This window comes from Hyla sarda, chromosome 4 (assembly GCF_029499605.1).
Source record: "Hyla sarda isolate aHylSar1 chromosome 4, aHylSar1.hap1, whole genome shotgun sequence".
Taxonomy (NCBI): Eukaryota; Metazoa; Chordata; class Amphibia; order Anura; family Hylidae; genus Hyla; species Hyla sarda.
The window spans coordinates 18876735-18900120 of NC_079192.1; the positions used below are offsets into that span (position 1 = coordinate 18876735).

General features: G+C 42.6%; 1 protein-coding gene and 1 long non-coding RNA gene across 9 annotated transcripts in view; one reads left to right on the plus strand and one right to left on the minus strand.

Moving 5' to 3' along the window:
* On the minus strand, positions 1-21504 carry LOC130367593 (extracellular calcium-sensing receptor-like). 8 transcript variants are annotated; one of them, XM_056570107.1, is made up of 7 exons: positions 21352-21502; positions 15254-15488; positions 10389-10677; positions 7127-7960; positions 3782-4009; positions 3577-3700; positions 1-1739 (listed from the first exon to the last, which is right to left on the minus strand). In XM_056570107.1, exons 2-7 carry the CDS (start codon positions 15478-15480, stop codon positions 817-819), a joined length of 2625 nt encoding a protein of 874 aa, XP_056426082.1. In that variant the 5' UTR covers positions 15481-15488; positions 21352-21502; the 3' UTR covers positions 1-816. The 8 variants fall into 8 exon arrangements, with proteins under 8 accessions (XP_056426082.1, XP_056426084.1, XP_056426083.1 ...); XM_056570109.1 differs by lacking the exon at positions 21352-21502 and adding an exon at positions 21044-21067; XM_056570108.1 differs by lacking the exon at positions 21352-21502 and adding an exon at positions 20987-21005.
* The window catches only part of LOC130367596 (uncharacterized), a 19517-nt gene continuing 17283 nt past the window's right edge, over positions 21153-23386 (plus strand). Inside the window, exon 1 of the long non-coding RNA XR_008892106.1 lies at positions 21153-21276. This is a non-coding gene — a long non-coding RNA (uncharacterized LOC130367596). The remainder of the gene's footprint in view (positions 21277-23386) is intronic.

Genomic DNA, 23386 nt, shown 5'->3' on the forward strand with positions numbered 1-23386 from the left:
CTTTATTAGCCATATTGTGTTTAATTTTGGTATGGATTAATTATTGTTGCATATTTAGCTTATTTGCACCACACTGACATTTATTATATATCTTTTTTATTGTATCACAATAAACTGTATATTTTTGCTTAAATACCTAATCTGTGTTTTATTTGTTGAAACAACTTAATATAATGACTCAATATAAAGAACTTAAGATTTTTGATTGATTTCTTTTTATGTTAGGCCCAAATTGTATGAATTGCACTGTTTTTCCATATGTTTAGCAATTTATAAAGGTCACACTCGCTGTTGATATTTTTCCGTTGACCATAATTCTGACAACTTTAAAGCATTTCTAACTGTGTTCTGGGGAAACCACTTCCACACACATCTAATAGTTGATTATACTGCAACATTGATGATCGTGACTGGCACCCATCCCTTCTTGTTTTGGAAGGCATACCTCTGATATGGGCGAGAGGCAGATATAAGTGGCAGAGAGAAGGACAGGTAGGACCTTTTCTACTCTATGGACAAATCCTTTAGACAGGGAGGGCTAATGTTCCTTCGGTATCCCTATGGATCAGTACAATGAAGGAGACATGCACCCTTCATGTGACAACTTGTCCATATGGACAGTTGTGCCTCATACAACAGTTCTGTCATATTCGAGTATGTACCATACATACAATGCTGTGCCTATGTAAACAATAAAGAGGAAGCCCAATACACTGGAGAACCAGGACTTCTTTAGTCCCCGAATATGTCTCATACATTTTTAAATCTCTATGGCTATTATATGCAAAATACATTTAGTGTTTGTTCTCCCATATTCTATGAAATCGAGATCTTCTGGGTGGGAGTTTTACCCAGGAGGCTCCCACGGGTGTTGAGATCAGGTCGAAATAATATAATATAACACTTGGGGAAAAAGAAACAACTTAAGATCCCAGCACTGGAGGAAATGATTCCAAATACCTCAACGGCCACCATGAACTTTCCCTGGGTGCTGAGATAGGCTGGGACAAAGGAGATCCAGACACTTAAGAAGATCAACATGGAAAAAGTGATCCACTTGGCTTCATTGAAAGTGTCTGGAAGGTTCCTGGCCAGAAAAGCAAATAGAAAACTGACACAAGCAAGAAATGCCATGTACCCGAGCATGGACCACAAGAACACATCTGAACATTCATTGCACTGATAGATGATGACCTCAGCCTTTATCTTATAGTTCTTCTCTGGGAATGGAGGACAAAGCCGAATCCATGAGACACAGATGAAGACCTGTATGGAGGTACAGATTACAATGACCACAGCCGGAACTTTGGGTCCCAGCCATTTTCTCATATTGCTTCCAGGTTTGGTTGCTCGAAAAGCGATAACAACCATCAGAGTCTTAGCAAATATACAAGAAACACAAATAACAAATATTACACCAAAAGCTGTTTGACGCAAGAGACAGGTTAATCTTTTTGGTTCTCCAATGAAGAGAAGAGAGCAGAGGAAACTCAAGGACAGTGAGGCGAGGAGGCCGTAGCTAAGATCACTGTTATTGGCTTTCACAATGGCCGTGTCTTTGTACTTGACGAATATGAACAAAACCCCAATGGTGGTGAAGGAGAAGAAGATTGCGGTGAAAATTATTGTGATTCCAAGTGGTTCCCCGTATGACAAATATTCAATTTCTTTAGGAAGGCAAATGGTTTTGTTGGCATTGGGCAACGTCTCTTCTGTACATGGGAAACAGTTGCTTGAATCTAAGAAACAAAAACATGAAATCTGAGTTAAATCTGAGAAATACAACTACAGTCTTAACCTGAATATGACAATAATATCTGATAATCTAGCCTGTCCATGCTGGTGACCATAATTCCCTAATGTGTGATACATATTCTATAGTGTGTATGAGCTACAAGTTTAGTTAACACATGTGATGGCCTCACACCCAGGCTCCATCACACACTTCTTTGTTTCACTTTTGACATATGTTTTTGTTATGAGGACATTAAAGGGGTACTCCGCCCCTGGCATCTTATCCCCTATCCAAAAGATAGGGGATAAGATGCTAGATCGCTGCGGTCCCACTGCTGGGGACCCCGGGGATCGCCGCTGCGGCACCCCGGCATCATTACTGCACAGAGCGAGTTCGCTCTGTGCGTAATGACGGGCCATACAGGGGCCGGAGCAGCTTGACGTCATGGCTCCGCCCCTCATGACATCACGACCCATCCCCTTAATGCAAGTCTATGGCAGGGGGCGTGACGACCGCCATGCCCCCTTGTATTGATGGGGGCGGACCTTGACGTCACGAGGGGGCGGAGCCGTGATGTAACGATGCTCCGGACTCTGTATTGCCCGTCATTACATGCAGAGCGATCTCGCTCTGCGCAGTAATGATAGCGGGGTGCTGCAGCAGCGATCCCCGGGGTCCCCAGCAGCGGGACCCCGGCGATCTGACATCTTATCCCCTATCCTTTGGATAGGGGATAAGATGTCTAGGGGCGGAGTACCCCTTTAAGGCTTTTGGGAAGGACTAAATAATAAAACATTTCCTAAAAATTCATATCTAGTTTAAAAGGGGTATTCCACTGGAAAACACTTTTTTTTTTTTTTTTTATCAACTGGTGCCTGAAAGTTAAACAGATTTGTAAATTACTTCTATTTAAAAATCTTAACCCTTCCAGTACTTATCAGCTGCTGTGTAATACAGAGGAAGTTCTTTTCTTTTTGAATTTCCTTTCTGTCTGACCACAGACACCTCTGTCCATTTTAGGAACTGTCCAGAGTAGGAGCAAATCCCCATAGCAAACCTATCCTGCTCTGGACAGTTCCTGACATGAACAGAGGTGTCAGCACAGAGCACTGTGGTCAGATAGAAACGACATTCTAAATATGCTCCACTTCCTGTGGAGCATACAGCAACTGATAAGTACTGGAAGGATTAAGATTTTTAAATAGAAGTAATTTACAAATCTGTTAATTAAAAAAAAAAATTCAGGGGAGTACCCCTTTAATAGTCAGAATTGGCCATCATATTTGATTCAGTCCAAATTAAAAGTGTAGCAGAAATAGAAGTAAAAAAGTCGCACTCACCCGAGTTTTCTTCAAATGCCAGTGAGATCTTTCTTCCAAAGTTAGTGCAGTAACAAAAGGAAATATTATTCCATGGCAGGGAGTGAGAGGAGGTGCTCTCAGGCAGCAACTAGCTTCACATCACCTATGGACCTGTCCGCAGGTGACGTGAAACTTGTTGCTTTTAGTGGCGTGCTCCATGTCTGAGAGCGGCTCCTCTCGCTACTCCTCGCCTTGGAATAATATTTCCTTTTGTTACTGAACCAACTTTGGAATAAAGATCTCACAGGGATTTGAAGAAAACTCGGGTGAGTGCGACTTATTTACTTCTATTTCTGCTACGATATCGTACTGATTGCTTCTTTGGTCTGCACCAACGTGTATATCCCGAACAGTATAACCAGTGTGACGGAAGATCAGCTGGGGGTAGCGATAGTATACCAGTGCCTGATAAGAGTTCTGTTACTTCTACATTGTGTCTACAAATGAAAAGTGTGCTGTTTGGTTGGTTGGATAGTGTACCTGTTTGGTTGGATATTTCACCATCTGCACAAGGGACACAGTCATAGCAGCACATCGGTTGTCCTTTCTGAGCAGCTTTCCGGAATCCAGGGGAACAACTTTCACTGCATACTGATCTGGGAATCTAGAGATAACAAATACTAGGTTATGTTATGAGGTTAGGATGTTTATGATGATGTCTTCTCTTTCATACAAGCTATACTACCTCATTGCCTCCAGTGATCCATCGGATGGCCGTGCTATTGATGCTCAGCTCGTTTTCTTTAGCTTGACCTAATCGGTACCGTCCGACTGTAACAAGTTTAATAGCCCCATCTGAGTTCCTGTGCCAGTTCAGAAGGTCGTAGTCAGTTGGGGGTTCTCCATTGACATCGAAGAACATCTCTTCTCCCATTCGGTTTCTGATATAACCACGCTTCAGGCGATGGAAAACCTACCCAATGAAAACATTCAATACTGTCTGGTTATTTACTTAGACTAGAAAATATTAGAATTACTTTCACAGTTGAAATTCCAGCTGTACTCAAAGTATAAAAAAAAAAAAAAAAGAAATAACATTTTACATTTAACCCCTTAGGGACCTATTTTAACCTTAAGGACTCAGCAAATTTTCGTTTTTATTTCCTCCTTCCCTTCTAAAAATCATAACACTTTCAATTTTGCACCTACAGACCCATATAAGGTCTTGTTTTTTGTGTCACCAATTGTACTTTGTAATGTTATCACTTATCTTATTATCTTATAATATAACCGGTGACGAAACCAAAAAAAAATAATTTGTGGGGTGAAACGAAAGAAGAAGTGCCATTTTGAAAATTTTGGGGGCTCCCGTTTCTACGCAGTGCACTTTTTGATTTAAATGACACCTTATATTTATTCTCTAGGTCCATACGGTTACAATGATACACAATTTTTATAGGTTTTATTTTATTTTAATACTTTAAAAAATTATAAACTACATGCACCAAAATTAGTATGTTTAAAATTGGCATTTTCTGACCCCTATAACTTTTTATTTTTCCGTATATGGGGTGGTATGAGGGCAAATTTTTGTGCCTCGTCATCTGTAGTTTTTATCGGTACCATTTTTGTGTTGATGGGACTTTTTGATCGCTTTTTATTAATATATTTATGGCATATGAAGTGACCAAATATGCACAATTTTGGACTTTGGTATTTTTTTTTACGTGTACGCCATCGACCGTGCGGTTTAGCTAACCTTATATTTTAATTGTTTGGACATTTAAACACGTGGCGGCACCACATATGATTATTTGAATTCTTTATTACATTGTTTTATTTTAAAAAATGGGAAAAGGGGGGCGATTTAATCTTTTAAAGGGGAAGAGGTTAAAGGGGTACTCCGGCACTAAGACATCTTATCGCAGGGGTTCCGCCACTGGGGACCCCTGTGATCTTGCACGCAGCACCCCATTACAATCAGTCCCCGGAGCATGTTCGCTCCGAGTCTGATGACTGCCGATCACGGGCCGGAGCATTGTGACGTCATGTCCCCGCCCCATGTGACGTCACTCTCCGCCCTCTCAATACAAGCCTATGGGAGGGGATGTGACAGTACCCCTTTAACGAACATTTATGTACACTTTTTTTTTTTTTAGTCCCCATAGGGGGCTACAAAATGCAATCTTCTGAATGCATACACTGTTCAATGCTATGCCATTGCACAGCATTGTTCAGTGTAATCGGCACTCTATTTCTCTAGCCTGCTGCACAGGCATGGAGCAATAGATCACCGATCAGATGACGGAGAGGCAGGTGAGGACTCTCCCATCGTCCGATAAGCTGATCGGGACATTGCGATTTTGTTGCGATAGTCCTGATCAGCTTCACTGAGCTGCCATGATTCTTTTACTTTCGTTTTAGAGGCCACAATCAACTTTGATCGCAGCGTCTAAAGTGTTAATGCCGGGCATCAGCCCAAACGGTTGTGCCCGGCATTAGATGTGGGTCCTGGCTGCCCATAGCAACCGGGACCCACAGGGTTTAACCCGTTCTCCACTGGTGAGAACGGTTTAAACCCAATATACTGGACCATTACGCCCTGAGTCCTTAAGAATCGGTGATGCAGGGCGTATGCATATGCCCTGTGTCCCCAAGAGGTTAAAGAGCACCTGTCATGATCTTGTTAAATTTTATAATCCTCACAGTTCACTGCCCCCATCATGATTAACCACCCTCTGCCTTTTATTTTTTCTACCTTGATATTGCTCTGTATTTTCTGCTGTATTTTCTGCTCAGTCTTAGTCAGATTCACAGACTGGGAAGGGGCGTTTCCCAGCAGGCGTGATATCATCTGAAGCCATACAGGGGAGAACTTCCTCCCTCACTCTGCTACACACAGCCAGAGCAGTTCAGTGTGAGATGAGTGATGATTGGCTAAGGCTGCACACACACCCTCAGCACTCCAGACTGCATTTTCTGATTTTGAACTTCTGCCAGGCAAGCAGGAGTCCAAAGTCTGTGCAAGAGATGGGGAAAAATGTACTCTGGACAAGTAGAGAGACACCAAGAAAACTTCTTTTTTTTTTTTTTTTTAAACAAAGTACATTAGAAAGATTTTTTTATTTACAAAAAGGAGTGCAATAGCAAAAAAAATTTTAATGATAGTACCCATTTAATATAAAACATGAAGTACACAAAGATATGAAGACAACAATGCTTGGTAACATCCAATAGCCAGTAATCAAATAGTGGAGAATGTTCTGTAAACCATCCCTAATTATGTAAACCTTGAAAAGATATATGATGGCTCTTATGAAAAGTGCAATATATACTATACAGAATGGGTAGTGTCTTTCCTTAGTGATCTTTCTCAATCCCCAGCATTGTTGTAACGATTCAGCTAGCTGGATGTGGATCCTCTGTGTCAGCGAGGGATTGGCGTGGACCGTGTCGGTGGACCGGTTCCAGGGATGCTACTGGTTTTCACCAGAGCCCGCCGCAAAGCGGGATGGTCTTGCTGTGGTGGTAGCAACCAGGTCCTTTCCACCGGCAACGGCTCAACCTCGCTGACTGCTGAGAAGACGTGGGACAGAAGGACTAGACAGAGGCAAGGTCAGACGTAGCAGAAGGTCGGGGCAGGAGGCAAGGTTCGTAGTCAATGTGGATAGCAGAAGATCTGGAACACAGGCTTTGGACAACACTAAACGCTTTCACTGGCACAAGGCAACAAGATCCGGCAAGGAAGTGCAGGGGAAGTGAGGTAATATACACAGGGAGCAGGTGGAAGCTAATTAGGCTGATTGGGCCAGGTACCAATCATTGGTGCACTGGCCCTTTAAATCTTAGAGAGCTGAGTGACAGGTGAGTGACTTGGGATGCGATTCGCGAGCGGGCGCGTCCCGCTATGCGAATCGCATCCCCGCCGGCAGTGTCAGTGCAGCGCTCCCTGTCAGCGGGTCTGACCGGGGCGCTGCAGAGAGAGGAACGCCGCGAGCGCTCCGGGGAGGAGCAGGGACCCGGAGCGCTCGGCGTAACAATTGTCACTATCAACCACTGAAAATGAACTGCATACAATCTGAAACCTTACCTGCCACGGCTTTAAGTTGGTCAGATCATCACATTTTTCCTGTGTGAGGGACATCTGATCCAGAGCACAGGGGTAGATTAGATTATGGATGGCATGAGCCACTGAGTATACTGCATTGTATATAAAATATTGGGTCCTAAAGTCAAATTTACTATTGGCATACTGCCTGCTCGTGAATGATGTCAGTTTCTCTTCTCCTGTGCACCACAGAGTCTCATTGTCTCCACTAGAACCAACACTTGGCCACCGACAGCCTAGAACTATCTCCCAGAAATCCTTTATGAATATATCTTGAGGGAGTAAAGAAGATGCTCGAAGTCCTAGTAGAAATTCTTTGAACCCGGACATTTCTACTTCATGTAATGTAAATCCAATGGTTCCAGCCAATAAGTGACTGTATCTCGGCATAGACAATATTGGTGAAGTTGACCAGTTATTACTGGCGACCCAGATTCTCTCCACATCTTTTTCCTGTAATAGCAATTCCATCAGCTGGTGGATGTAAGGGTCTCGGGAGAACAGAATGATGACCTTTGCCGAGGACTGGACTATAACCTTTGCTATGGATTGGAGTTTTGCCAAGGACGTGCCTTGCCCAAACGTCTCATGGTAAGTGATGCACACACCCAACTTCTGCAGCTCTTCTTTGAGGATTTGTGATCCCTGAATCCCATAGTCATTATTTAGAGACAACAACCCAACCCACTTCCAGCCCATGAAGGAAACCAATTCGGCCAAGGCTACTGACTGCTTGGCATCACTGGGAATGGTACGAAAAAAAGATGGGAATAAGAAGCGATCACTCAGTGAGTTTACAGATGCTGCAAAGCTGACCTAAAAGATAAGATAAAAATAATTAAAATTTTCTTCAGAATCTGGTGAAACATAAATATCAGATAAAGGAAAGATCATTACCTCCCTAAAGGTAGTTCTTAAATAATATCTGTCATTTAAAACAATTTAAAACATTTTTTTTCAAAAGTTGAGATTGCACCGGGTCTTAGTCATGAGTGAGACCTGATGCAATCTCAACTTTTGCCATATCTGGGCAACATGTCTACAATTGTGTTAAAGATGTACTCCGGTGCTCCAGTGTTCTGAACATTTCGGAGCCGGAGGCCGTGATCATGATGTCATGGCCAAGTGCTTCAGTGTTCTGAAACACTCGGAGCCGGAGGCCATGATCATGATGTCATGGCCAAGCCCCCTCCATTCATGTCTATGGGAGGAGGCGTGTCGGACAACTTGCCTCCTCCTGTAGACATGCATGGAGGGGGTGGGGCGTGATTATGACCTCACAACCACTGCCACAGGAACCCGGCATTTGTTTAGAATTGCAGGAGATTGTGGGGGACCCAAGCAGCAGGACGCCCATGATCAGACATCTAATCCCCTATGATTTGGAAAGGGGATAAGATGTCTAGCAGCAGAGTACTCCTTTAAATAACAGTACTGCCTTACATATTCCTCCTCTGACATAAATACTAGTCATGCCTGTTACTGAGAAACCTAGGTTACATTGGATTTGGTCCCTGGTATAGTGAAAATCTGTGGTTATTAACCATAATCTCGAAAATTTCTCCTTGGCTTTTCACCAATGGACAGATGTTTTTGTAATTCATGTCCACCCAACAGATTTGGTTCAAGGATCCAGTAATTTGTAATAAATACTGTTCAGAATAGTTGAGCCCAGAAGTAGATTGAGAGTGATCTCTACTCCTAAACTATGAAGGCTAAGGGAACTCATGATACTCTTAAGTCAGGTTAACACATTGAGGGAGGTCTTATGGTTTCATAAGGCCATCTACCACAAGTGGTAATTACAAATAGCAAATAGTAGATGAGGAAACCTGTTACAAATGTTGCCTTGGGCCCAAAAGCTACAAGAAGATGGACTGAAATCTGATTGGCTACTATGGGCAATGGTTCTACCTTTCCCTTGGCCTAATGTGTTGTGCTTTGAACAAATCTATCATGATTTGGGGGCAGGGAACAGGGAGTAGTGAGCCCTAAAGCTATCCGTAAGACCACTCTCCCTGCCTACTTGCCCAGACACCCTAGCTGGGAATGACAACTTGAAGCCGGTTTCTTCCCTGTACTAAAGTGCATGGGCGTCGAAGTCAACAAAACAAACGGAACTGTACAATGTCAGGGAACAAGTCAGGAAAATAATGGGAATGCAATAACCAACAAACAGAAATATAAATACAAACAAGGCATTAACAGGTCAGGAAGTCAAGAGCACTGTTCACACAAGAAACATCCTGGACACCCCCCTCCAATCATGGAGGGACATCAATACCAAAGCCAAATAGACTCCTAGCTAGTGGGCACTCTCCAACAAGTGATCAGGATTCTGGCCTAGGAGGAAACAAAAATCTTAAATACAAGCAAACACTGGTACAGACACAACACTAACTCACTCCTAGATAGACGGATAGCACAAGGCTCAGAACAGGATTCTATCCTAGGAAATCCAGGATCAAACAAGGTCAAAACAGGACTGACAAAACACACAGTGTGAATATGGAAACAGGAAACACAAAGCATAAGCAAAACGAGCCATACAAGAATATTAAAACCCGACAAAGTACTCAAACAAGGCAAGCTAAAATCTATATATCAAACAGGACAGCTAACCATGGTAAAAAGTCATGAAATGTGCTCAGACAGACAAAAGCTATGGTGCATCATAAACAAGACATTGCCAGAGTACAGGTTTAATAACCAGCAAAGAACAGCAACTGAAGAGGTCTTATGTATCCTCCCAGTGCTGAGGTCAGGAAGGATAACTCTTCCCATCCCAGGGAGAATTTGCAAATAAACTGTTCAGACACAAACCTAATGGCTAAACAGGACCCAAAGCAGAAAATGCAAAACACAGAAAAATGGACATTACACCATCTTTCTGAATGTCCTTGGTGACCATAACTATACTGAATTAGGAATGCTTTTCCTACTCAACCAAGCTCTGCTTTAGGACTTTAGTAGAAACATAAGCCAAAGTAACCTTAAATGTACAAACTGGATAAATAGGCAAAATTCAAACAAAAAATGAAAGATCATTCCAGAAAAAAATAATAGGTCATCAATGTATGATAATTCTTGCTCCCTTACATCTTTGATTAGGAGGCTTCACTTCTGGTTGTTTCTCCCCACCCCTTCTCAACATCCTTTGCTATAATGTCAATAGCATCAAACTATATAAAATATATAGATAACAAAACATAGGTTTATTATTGGTTTGACATGTTGTCCCTACCTGGGGATACCTGTAGACGCCCAATATTGTGGCCATTGCTACGGAGATAAGTGATACAGCGTCACCAATAATGGCGAGAGGCACCTTCTCATTACACTGATAGTTTGGAATGGGGTTGTCTTCTCCTGTCAAGGATATAAATGTCTCCCAGAGAGCCCGGGACAGGTATATACAGGTATCAAAAAACTGGAAGCCTAGGGTGATGTTAGGGAGCAGAAACTCATCGGCATTTATCTCCTCAATGGCATAAACCATGGCTTGAAGCCAAGTGTAGGATACGGTGCTGTATCTGCAAGACAAGAGGAAAACATTAATATGATCTGTACAATATTTGATAGATAGATATATAGATATGAGATAGATTGGTAATGGGGGTCTGCAACAATGTCTTTGGTGATGATAGACCCCCCCCCCCCCAATCCCCCATCCCCCGGGAACATATCAATACAGTGTCCAGTCAGTGGTGCCTTGGTGTGTCCTTGATGTTACATATGTCAAACCTTGGCACCAGGAGGATAAAGGAGACAACAGAGGAGTAGAATGCAACAGGTAACAACTCTGTCCAACACCTACATGGAGGCACAGTTCTGTAATGAAGTTCTGTTCCAGCTTTGACATTACACTGGCAGACAGTGCATGTGGCAAAGAGGTGACCTGTGATGTATCAATGAGTTCCCTAAGTTAGATCTGGAGATGTTCCCTACAGTGGTGCATGGTGGGGGCAGCATCATATCTGTAGAAAACCAGGCACTGCCCATCATCTGTCAAATACTATTCCTACCGTGATCATGGTGGGGGCAGGACCACGTCTGGAGGAAACCAGGCACTGCCCTTCACCTGCCCAATACCATCCCTCCAGTGATCATGGGGGGGGGGCAGCATCATGTCTGGAGGAAACCAGGCACTGCCCATCACCTGCCCAATACCATCCCTACAGTAAAGTATGGTGGGGGCAGCATCATGTCTGGGGGAAACCAGGCACTGCCCATCACCTGCCCAATATCATCCCTACAGTGATCATGGTGGGGGCAGCATCATGTCTGGAAGAAACCAGGCACTGCCCATCACCTGCTCAATACCATCCCTATATTGAAGCATGGTGGGGGCAGCATCATGTCTGGAGGAAACCAGGCACTGCCCATCTCCTGCTCAATACCATCCCTACAGTGATCATGGTGGGGGCAGCATCCTGTTTGGAGGAAACCAGGCACTGCCCATCATCTGCTCAATATTATCCCTACAGGGAAGCATGGTGGGGGCAGCATTATGTCTTGAGGAAACCAGGCACTGTCCATCACCTGCCCATTACTATCCATACAGTGATCATGTTGGGGGCAACATCATATTTGGAGGAAACCAGGCACTGCCCATCACCTGCCCAATACCATGCTTATAGTGAAGCATGGTGGGGGTAGCATCATGTCTGGAGGAAACCAGGCACTGCCCTTCACCTGCCCAATACAATCCCTACAGTGAAGCATGATGTGGGCAGCATCATCTGTGGGGGAAACCAGGCACTGCCCATCACCTGCCCAATACCATCCCTACAGTGATCATGGTGGGGACAGCATCATGTCTGGAGGAGACCAGGCACTGCCCATCACCTGCCCAATACAATCCTTACAGTGAAGCATGGTGTGGGCAGCATTATGTCTGGGGAAAACCAGGCACTGCCCATCACCTGCCCAATACCATCCCTACAGTGGTGCATGGTGGGGGCAGCATCATATCTGTAGGAAACCAGGCACTGCCCATCATCTGCCAAATACTATTCCTACAGTGATCATGGTGGGGGCAGGACCATGTCTGGAGGAAACCAGGCACTGCCCTTCACCTGCCCAATACCATCCCTACAGTGATCATGGAGGGGGCAGCATTATGTCTGGAGGAAACCAGGCACTGCCCATCACCTTCCCAATACCATCTCTACAGTGATGATGGTGGGGGCAGCATTATGTCTGGAGGAAACCAGGTACTGCCCAACAGCTGCCCAATACCATCCCTACAGTGAAGTATGATGGGGGTAGCACCATGTTCTGTGGACACGGAGACTGGTCAGAGTTGAAGAAAAGCTAAATGAGGCAAAGTACAGAGAAAGAGTGCCCTGGACCTCAGACTGGGCAGAAGGTTTACCATTCAACAAGATAAATCTTCTAAGCACACAGCCAAGACAACACAGGAGAAGCTTAGGGACAAATCTGTGAATGGCTTCCACCAACATTCGTCATCCAATCTGACAGAACCTGAGAGGATCTGCAGAGAAGAATGGCAGAAATCCCCAAATCCTGGTGTGTAAACCTAGTGGCCTCATCCCCAAGAAGAGTGTAGGCCGGAATCACTGCCAAAGGGGCTTCAACTAACTACTGAGGAAAGGGTCTGAATACTTATGTTACTGCAAGATTTTAGCTTTTTCGTTTTAATGAATTAAGAAAGATTCATTACATTCTGTTATCACATTGTCATTAATGGAGATGTCTCATATTAAAAAATACTGAAAAACGTATCACCTAGCCTGCAGATTGGGGATAAGCTTTTGATCGCAGGGGGTCCCAGCGGTCGGGAGAGCGGTAGTTGAAGACCTTTTGGCAGCGATTCCAGCCTCTAGGCTTCTTGGGGATGATGCCACAAGGTTTACGCATCCCTATTTGGGGAAAATGGGGATAAGTTTTAGATCCGGGGGGGGGGGGGGCGACCGATGGGACCCCCCGTGCTCTCCTATATGTGGTCCCAGCTATCCCTGGGAATACATTGTCACGACTCCCGCCCAAAGCGGAGGCCACCCCCCCCAATATATCTCTATGGGAGAGCCGTTCAGCTATCTTCGGCTCTTCCATAAAGATTTATGGAGGGGACGTGGCGACCCCTGAATTGTGTGTGGGTCGTGACGCTGCATTCCCGGGGAGAGCTGGTGCCCTGTACAGGAGATCGCGGGAGTGGGTCCCAGCAGTCTGTGGATAGGGGATAAGATTTTCAGTATTTTTTTGTATGAGACATATCCTTTAATAAGTGTGGGAATGATGGGAAAAGTAGTTTTTTTTTTTTTTTTTTTTTGAGAAAAGTGAAGGTGCTTAAAGGGGTTACCATCAGTCCCCGGAGCATGTTCGCTCCGGATCTGATGACTGGCGATCACAGGGCCGGAGCATTGTGATGTCACACAGGGGCGGAGCTTGAAATCACAATGCTCCGGCCCTGTGATCACGCCCCCTCCCATAGGCTTGCATTGAGGGGGTGGAGCGTGACATCACACGGGGCAGAGCCTGACAGCTGTCACACCCCCTCCCATAGGCTTGCATTGAGGGGGCGGAGTGTGACATCACAAGGGGGCAGAGCATGACGTCACAATGCTCCGGCCCCATGATCGCCAGTGCTGGATATAGTATCAATTTATAAACTGTGAACAGGGAGGGGTGCACGGATACAGAGGGGGAGTCAGCCGTGAACCCCTCCCTGTTCACAGGAGGCTTTATAAATTGACATTGGATCCAGCATGTCACCCAGTCAGAGGCCATATGCCCAGCAGAGGTGAGGGAAATGAGTGTTAGGGCCCCATCCAAAATGAGGCCACCTCCCCGTGGTGGATGGGGGGACACGTTTTGATCGAAAAGTGCGTTAAGAGCATCCATGTTTTGACCTTTTTTGTATACTCTGTATTTGCCACAGCTGCGTGCACCCGTGTATTAGGTAGTTGTGCTGGCTATTTTTCTTTTTGTTTTTACTCTCAGGAAATAATACAATTTTTCCGGGACTGGGAAGTTCAAAAGAGGCATGGACTCAAGGGACAGGGACATAATACTCCCCCTTTATAAAGCATTGGTACGGCCTCACCTGGAATATGCTGTTCAGTTTTGGGCACCAGTCCATAAAAGGGACACTGCGGAGTTGGAAAGGGTGCAGAGACGCGCGACTAAACTAATATGGGGCATGGAACATCTTAGCTATGAGGAGCGATTAAAGGAGTTACAATTGTTTAGTCTTGAGAAGAGACGTTTAAGGGGGGATATGATAAACGTATATAAGTATATAAATGGCCCATACAAAAAAATATGGAGAAAAACTGTTCCAGGTTAAACACCCCCAAAGGACGAGGGGGCACTCCCTCCGTCTGGAGAAGAAAAAGTTTAGTCTCAAGGGGCGTCACGCCTTCTTTACCGTGAGGACTGTGAATTTATGGAACGGTCTACCTCAGGAACTGGTCACAGCAGGAACAATTAACAGCTTTAAAACAGGATTAGATACATTTATGGAACAAAATAACATTAATGCTTATGAAGAAATATAAAATCCCATCCCTTCCCCAATATCGCGCCACACCCCTATCCCTTAATTCCCTGGTTGAACTTGATGGACATACGTCTTTTTTCGACCGTACTAACTATGTAACTATGTGACGTCACACCACGCCCCCTCCATTCATGTCTATGGGAGGGGGCGTGACGTCAGTCACGCCCCCTTCCATAGACATGAATGGAGGGGGCGTGGCATGACATCACGTCCCCAGTCCCGGAAACCCGGAGGTTTCCGAAACTAGAGATTCAGCACCCGCAAACAGGGTGCTGCAGGGAGATAGCAGGGGGGTCTCAGCAGCAGGCCCCCCGCGATCAGATACCTTATCCCCTATCCTTTGGATAGGGGATAAAATGTTTTTGCCCGGCATACCCCTTTAAATAAACATTGGCATCTGATTAGTGAGGGATACCCACAAATCAATGAATTTCAACTACGCCCTTTGATTTATTATCGTAGAGCCCCTAATCTTAGGGATAGGCTTGTAAAAACTGATATCGCCATTAAAGGGGTACTCCGGCCCCAAGATAAAATACATATATGTGATGTTCAGTTCATAAAAATATGTGAAAAAGACTTACGCATCGCAGGTTATAAGATGGTCTCTCTTTGTAAACGAGTAACCAGGATCGGTGTATAATGTGTGAATTGGGAAATGTCCCCCAATAATAAGATCACCGTCCCGTGAAAATGTCGCCTCTTGTTTGCCACGAAGATTACAAGGAATAGATCTACCAGGTGAGACCAAAGACCAGAGGATGAAAATGTAGAACCCCAGCCACATGCTGAGAAGAGGCCTCAGAAACATGTCCGTGTCTGGAAAAAAAATTGTGTCTTAAAGGGATACTCCAATGGAAAACTTTTTTTTTTTTTAAATCAACTGGTTCCAAAAAGTTAAACAGATTTGTAAATTACTTCTATTAAAAAATCCTAATCCTTCCACTATTTATTTGCTGCTGAATACTACAGAGGAAATTATTTTCTTTTTTGGAACACGGAGCTCTCTGCTGACATCATGACCACAGTGCTCTCTGCTGACACCTCTGTCCATTTTAGGAACTGTCCAGAGTAGGAGAAAATCCCCATAGAAAACATATGCTGCTCTGGACAGTTCCTAAAATGGACAGAGATGTCAGCAGAGGTCACTGTGCTTGTGATGTCAGCAGAGAGCTCTGAGTTCCAAAAAGAAAATAATTTTCTCTGTAGTATTCAGCAGCTAATAAGTACTAGAAGGAGTACCCCTTTAAGTCTATGAATGTATATTTCTATCTACAGTTCCCATTTATTGCATCATGAAATGTCTCGTAGGGCAGGGAAAAGTGAGCCTTAAAGGGGTACCCCGGCGAAATATATATTTTTTTTTAATCAACTGGTGCCAATAAGTTAAAAAGATTTGTATATTACTTCTATTAAAAAATCTTAGTCCTTCCAGCACTTATTAGCTGCTGAATACTACAGAGGAAATTATTTTCTTTTTGGAACACAGAGCTCTCTGCTGACATCACGAGTACAGTGCTCTCTGCTGACATCATGACCACAGAGCTCTCTGCTGACACCTCTGTCCATTTTAAGAACTGTCTAGGGTAGGGGAAAATACCCATAGAAAACTTATGCTGCTCTGGACAGTTCCTAAAATGGACAGAGGTGTCAGCAGAGAGCTCTGTGTTCCAAAAAGAAAAGAATATCCTCTGTAGTATTCAGCAGCAAATAAATACTGGAAGAATTGAGATTTTTTTAATAGAAGTCATTTACAAATCTGTTTAACTTTTTGGAACCAGTTGATTTAAAAAAAAAAAAAAAAAAAAAGTTTTCCACCGGAGTACCCCTTTAAGTCTATGTATGTATAATTCTATCTACAGTTCCCATTTATTGCATCCTCTGTGTCCATTGTTATGATATTGCATCATGAAACGTCACGTAGGGCAGGGAAAAGTGAGCCTTAACCCCTTAAGGACGCAGGACGTAAATGTACGTCCTGGTGAGGTGGTACTTAACGCACCAGGACGTACATTTACGTCCTGTGCATAACCGCGGGCATCGGAGCGATGCCCGTGTCATGCGCGGCTGATCCCGGCTGCTGATCGCAGCCAGGGACCCGCCGGCAATGGCGGACGCCCGCAATCTCGCGGGCGTCCGCCATTAACCCCTCAGGTGCCGGGATCAATACAGATCCCGGCATCTGCGGCAGTTCGCGATTTGAATGAATGATCGGATCGCCCGCAGCGCTGCTGTGGGGATCCGATCATTCATAACGCCGCACGGAGGTCCCCTCTCCTTCCTCCGTCCGGCTCCCGGCGTCTCCTGCTCTGGTCTGTGATCGAGCAGACCAGAGCAGGAGATGACCGATAATACTGATCTGTTCTATGTCCTATACATAGAACAGATCAGTATTAGCAATCATGGTATTGCTATGAATAGTCCCCTATGGGGAATATTCAAGTGTAAAAAAAAATGTAAAAAAATGTAAAAGTAAAAGTAAAAAAAAAGTGAAAAATCCCCTCCCCCAATAAAAAAGTAAAACGTCCGTTTTTTCCTATTTTACCCCCAAAAAGCGTAAATTTTTTTTATAGACATATTTGGTATCGCCGCGTGCGTAAATGTCCGAACTATTAAAATAAAATGTTAATGATCCCGTACGGTGAACGGCGTGAACGAAAAAAAAAAAAAGTCCAAAATTCCTACTTTTTTAATACATTTTATAAAAAAAAAATTATAAAAAATTAATTAAAAGTTTTTTATATACAAATGTGGTATCAAAAAAAATTACAGATCATGGCGGAAAAAAATGAGCCCCCATACCGCCGCTTATACTGAAAAATAAAAAAGTTAGAGGTCATCAAAATAAAGGGATTATAAACGTACTAATTTGGTTAAAAAGTTTGTGATTTTTTTTAAGCGCAACAATAATATAAAAGTATATAACAATGGGTACAATTTTAATCGTATTGACCCTCAGAATAAAGAACACATGTCATTTTTACCATAAATTGTACGGCGTGAAAACAAAACCTTCCAAAATTAGCAAAATTGCGTTTTTCGTTTTAATTTCCCCACAAAAATAGTGTTTTTTGGTTGCGCCATACATTTTATGATATAATGAGTGATGTCATTACAAAGGACAACTGGTCGCGCAAAAAACAAGCCCTCATACTAGTCTGTGGATGAAAATATAAAAGAGTTATGATTTTTAGAAGGCGAGGAGGAAAAAATGAAAACGTAAAAATTAAATTGTCTGAGTCCTTAAGGCCAAAATGGGCTGAGTCCTTAAGGGGTTAAAGGGGGTACTCAGGTGAAAACCTATTTTTTTTATTTTTTATTTTTTTTATCAACTGGTGCCAGGAAGTTAAACAGATTTGTATATTACTTCTATTAAAAAATCTTAATCCTTCCAGCACTTATTAGCTGCTGAATACTACAGAGGAAATTATTTTCTTTTTGGAACACAGAACGGTCTGCTGACATCATGACCACAGTGCTCTCTGCTGACATCATGACCACAGTGCTCTCTGCTGACATCATGACCACAGTGCTCTCTGCTGACATATCTGACCATTTTAGGAACTGTCCAGAGTGGGAGAAAATCCCCATAGCAAACATATGCTGCTCTGGACGGTTCCTAAAATGGACAGAGATGTCAACAGAGAGCACTGTGGTTGTCATGTCAGCAGAGAGCTCTGTCTTCCAAAAAGAAAATAATTTCCTCTGTAGTATCCAGCAGCTAATAAGTACTGGAAGGATTAAGATTTTTAAATAGAAGTAATTTATAAATCTGTTTAACTGTCTGGCACCAGTTGATAAAAATAAAAATAAAAAGTTTTCCACCAGAGTGCCCCTTTAACCTCTTAAGGACCCATGACGTACGCATACGTCATGGGTCCCGGTCCTGCGATATAACGCGGGGTCACACGGTGACCCCGCATCATATCGCGGCGGGCCCGGCGTCATAGTGAAGCCGGGACCCGCCTCTAATAGCGCGCGGCACTGATCGCTGTGCCGCGCGCTATTAACCCTTTAGCCGCGCGCTCAAAGCTGAGCCGCTCGGATAAAAACTAAAGTAACAGTGCCCGGCTAGCTCAGGGAGCTGTTCGGGATCGCCGTGGTATAATCGCGGCATCCCGAACAGCTGTAGCACAGGAGGAGGTCTCTTACCTTCTCCTGTGCTGTCCGGTCGCCGAATGAATGCTTCAAGCCTGAGATCCAGGCTTGAGCATTCAATCGCCGAAAACACTGATTGATCCATTCCTATGGAGATGGATCAATCAGTGTAAAAGATCAGTAAATGCAATGTTATAGCGCCCCCTATAGGAGCTATAATATTGCATAAAAAAAGTGTAAAAAAATCATTAACCCTTTCAATTATCCCTTCCCCTAATAAAAGTTTAAATCACCCGGCATTTCCAAAAATAAAAAAAACATTATGTAAATAATAATAAAAATAAACATATGTGGTATCTCCACGTGCGGAAATGTCCGATTTATAAAAATATACCGCTTTTTAAACCGCTCGTTCAATGGCGTACGCGCAAAAAAATTCCAAAGTCCAAAAGAGCGCATTTTTGATCACTTTTTATACCACAAAAAAGTGAATAAAAAGTGATCAAAAAGTCTGATCAGAACAAAAATGGTACCGCTAAAAACTTCAGATGACGGCGCAAAAAATGAGTCCTGAAAGCGCCCTGAACACAGAAAAATAAAAAAGTTATAGGGGTCAAAAGATGACCATTTTAAACGTATAAATTTTCCTGCATGTATTCATGATTTTTTTCGGAAGTGATACAAATTCAAACCTATACAAGTAGGGGATCATTTTAACCGTATGGACCTACAGAATAAAGATAAGGTATCATTTTTGACAAAAAATGTACTGCGTAAAAATAGAAGCCCCCAAAACTTACAAAATAGTGTTTTTTCATCAATTTTGTCGCACATTGATTTTTTTTCCCGTTTCACCGTAGATTTTTGGGTAAAATGACTAAATGTCATTACAAAGTAGAATTAGTGACGCAAAAATTAAGCCATTATATATAATTTTAGGTGAAAATTTTTAAGAGTTATGATTTTTTAAAGTTAAGGAGGAAAAATTGAAAATGAAAAAACGGAAAAAGCCCGGGTCCTTAAGGGGTTAAGCTGACCCTGAACCTCCTCCCCTGCCTATTTGAACAACTTCCCTAATGGCAGCTCTCAATTGGGCGCCAGTCCCTTCGCTAACTGAGGTGAAGGGGCGTCAAAGTCAAAACACTAAATAGGAACAGTACAGGTCAGGGGCGCAGTCTATAAACCAGAATACAGAATTCTAGCAGGAATACCAAGTGGCACAAAACAGACCTCAGGGAAACATGGTATAGACTACAGACAACAGCCTAATAACCAAAACAATAGAAACGGCAGATAATATGAACAAGACAGGATAAAAAAGAAATTATATACGACCAGATATATCCAGGGATGTAGGGGATGAAACAAGGTCAGACAGACACTATATAACTCAAGGACATACCAATACAGTGACCCCCCCCCCCCCCCCCGATCTACGATGGTCCCGACATACGATCATTTCAACATGCGATGGCCTCTCAGGGGCAGCATCAACATCCGATGCTTTTGTATGTCGGGGCCATCGCATAAACGGCTATCCTGCAGCGCAGACTGCTTCAGCTGCCACCGGATAGCTGTTTACGGTGCCCCGTGTGGTCCGCTGACGATCACTTACCTGTCCTCGGTTCTCCGGCGCGTCCTCTTCGGGATCCCCTGCATCGTCGGCGCTCTCCATCGTCGTCATCAGGTCGCTGCGCACGCCGTCCCGTCATCCAATAGGAGCGGCGTGCGCAGCGACGTGATGGCGGCGACGGAGAGCGCGGATGCCGGGGAAGAAGAGGCCTTGCCAGAGCATCGGGGACACCCCGGGGACACGGCGACAGCGATGGACGGCGACATCCAGGGCAGCGGTGACGAGCGGTGACGGTCCGGAGCGGCGGGGACAGGTGAATACAACTTTCTCTAACGGTAGTCTACAACCTGCGGACCTCCAGATGTTGCAAAACTACAAAACCCAGCATGCCCGGACAGCCGTTGGCTGTCCGGGCATGCTGGGTGTTGTAGTTTTGCAACATCTGGAGGTCCGCAGGTTGTAGACCACTGTCCTATACTTTACATTGCACGGATCCCTCAACATACGATGGTTTCAACAAACGATGGTCCATTTGGATCGGATTACCATCGTATGTTGAGGGACCACTGTACTAGAATGACAAGAACAGACATAAAAACTGGTCTGAACACGGACCAAGAACAGGATACACAGAACAAATACAAACTAGAGACAAAGAAAACGGATTCCTATGTTAGGGACTAAGGGGGAGATTTATCAAAACCTGTCCAGAGGAAAAGTTGCCCAGTTGCCCATAGCAACCAATCAGATCGCTTCTTTCACTTTCAACAAGGCCTCTGCAAAATGAAAGAAGCGATCTGATTGGTTGCTATGGGCAACTCAGCAACTCTTCCTCTGCACAGGTTTTGATAAATCTCCCCCTAAGACCAAGAGGAACCAGATAAACTACAAAGCCAAACTCCAGCTCCCTGACTACGACTCCACCGACATTTAATGGTGAGTGGACATTGTATGAGCTTCTATGAATTTCCTGCATGATGACTCTTGATTGGTCCCACTATTCTGCCCTACCAGAAGTCCTGGAGGTATCTAAGTACTGTAGTTATCGTTAGGACCCAGGAAGGAGACTGCGAAAAGAGAAGCTCGGTTCTCATTGGCCCAGATTTATCAAACTGTATGAGAGAGAAAAATAGAAGGATTTTCCCACAGCAACCAATCACAGCTCAGCTAAATAGCTGTGGTAAAGTGAAAGCCGAGCTGCGATTGGTTGTTGTGGGGAAATAACTTTATTTTATTTTTTTTTCTCTCACACTATTTGATAAATCTGGACCATTGTCGTTACTCACCAAGGGAAAAGATAAAGAAGGGAAAATCTAAGATAGATATTATTAGATGAGATAGATAGATAAATAGATAGATACAAGATAGATAGATATGAGATAGATAGAGAGAAAGATGATAGATACATAGATAGATAGAGAGATAGAGAGATAGATAGATAAATAGATAGATACAAGATAGATAGATATGAGATAGATAGATATGAGATAGATAGATAGATAGAAGATAGATAGATATGAGATAGATAGATACAAGATAAACAAATAGATGGATATGAGATAGATAGATAGATATGAAATAATAGAAACAATGGAGCAGCTCAACCAAATTGTGTAGAGCAGTGGGTGCCAGCAGAAAAAACACCCCAGGTGAAGGGATGTACAAAAATCCACACCAAAATAGAAATGCTGCGGCACTCCAAAAAGTATAGTGAAAAAAGAGTTTATTGACCTGACATCGGAAGCTTCTTCCGATGTCAGGTCAATAAACTCTTTTTTCACTATACTTTTTGGAGTGCCGCAGCATTTCTATTTTGGTGTAGATATGAAATAGATATGAGATAGATAGATAGATAGATAGATATGAGATAGATATGATATAGATAGATATGAGATAGATAGATATGATATAGATAGATAAGAGATAGATATGAGATAGATAGATATGAGATAGATAGATAGATAGATAGATAGATAGATATGAGATAGATAGATAGATATGAGATAGATAGATAGATATGAGATAGATAGATATGAGATATATAGATATGAGATAGATAGATAGATATGAGATAGATAGATAGATATGAGATTGAGATAGATAGATAGATAGATAGATATGAGATAGATAGATAGATATGAGATAGATAGATATGAGAGATAGATAGATAGATAAGAGATAGATAGATATGATATAGATAGATATGATATAGATAGATATGAGATAGATAGATATGAGATAGATAGATATGATATAGATAGATATGATATAGATAGATATGAGATAGATAGATATGAGATAGATAGATATGATATAGATAGATATGAGATAGATATGAGATAGATAGATAGATATGAGATAGATAGATAGATATGAGATAGATAGAAAGATAGATAGATAGATATGAGATAGATAGATAGATAGATAGATAGGATATAGATAGATATGAGATAGATAGATAAATATGAGATAGATAGATAGATAGATAGATATGATATAGATAGATAGATATGAGATAGATATGAGATAGATAGATATGAGATAGATAGATATGAGATAGATAGATATGAGATAGATAGATAGATAGATATGAGATAGATAAATACAAGATAAACAAATAGATGGATATGAGATAGATATGATATAGATAGATATGAGATAGATATAAGATAGATAGATAGATAGATATAGATAGATAGACATGAGATAGATATGAGATAGATGGATATAAGATAGATAGATAGATATAGATAGATATGAGATAGATAGATAGATAGATAGATAGATATGAGATAGATAGATAGATAGATATGAGATAGATAGATAGATATGAGATAGATAGATAGATAGATATGATATAGATAGATAGATAGATAGATAGATATGAGATAGATATGAGATAGATAGATAGATAGATAGATAGATATGAGATAGATAAATACAAGATAAACAAATAGATGGATATGAGATAGATATGATATAGATAGATATGAGATAGATATAAGATAGATTAATAGATAGATAGATAGATAGATAGATAGATAGA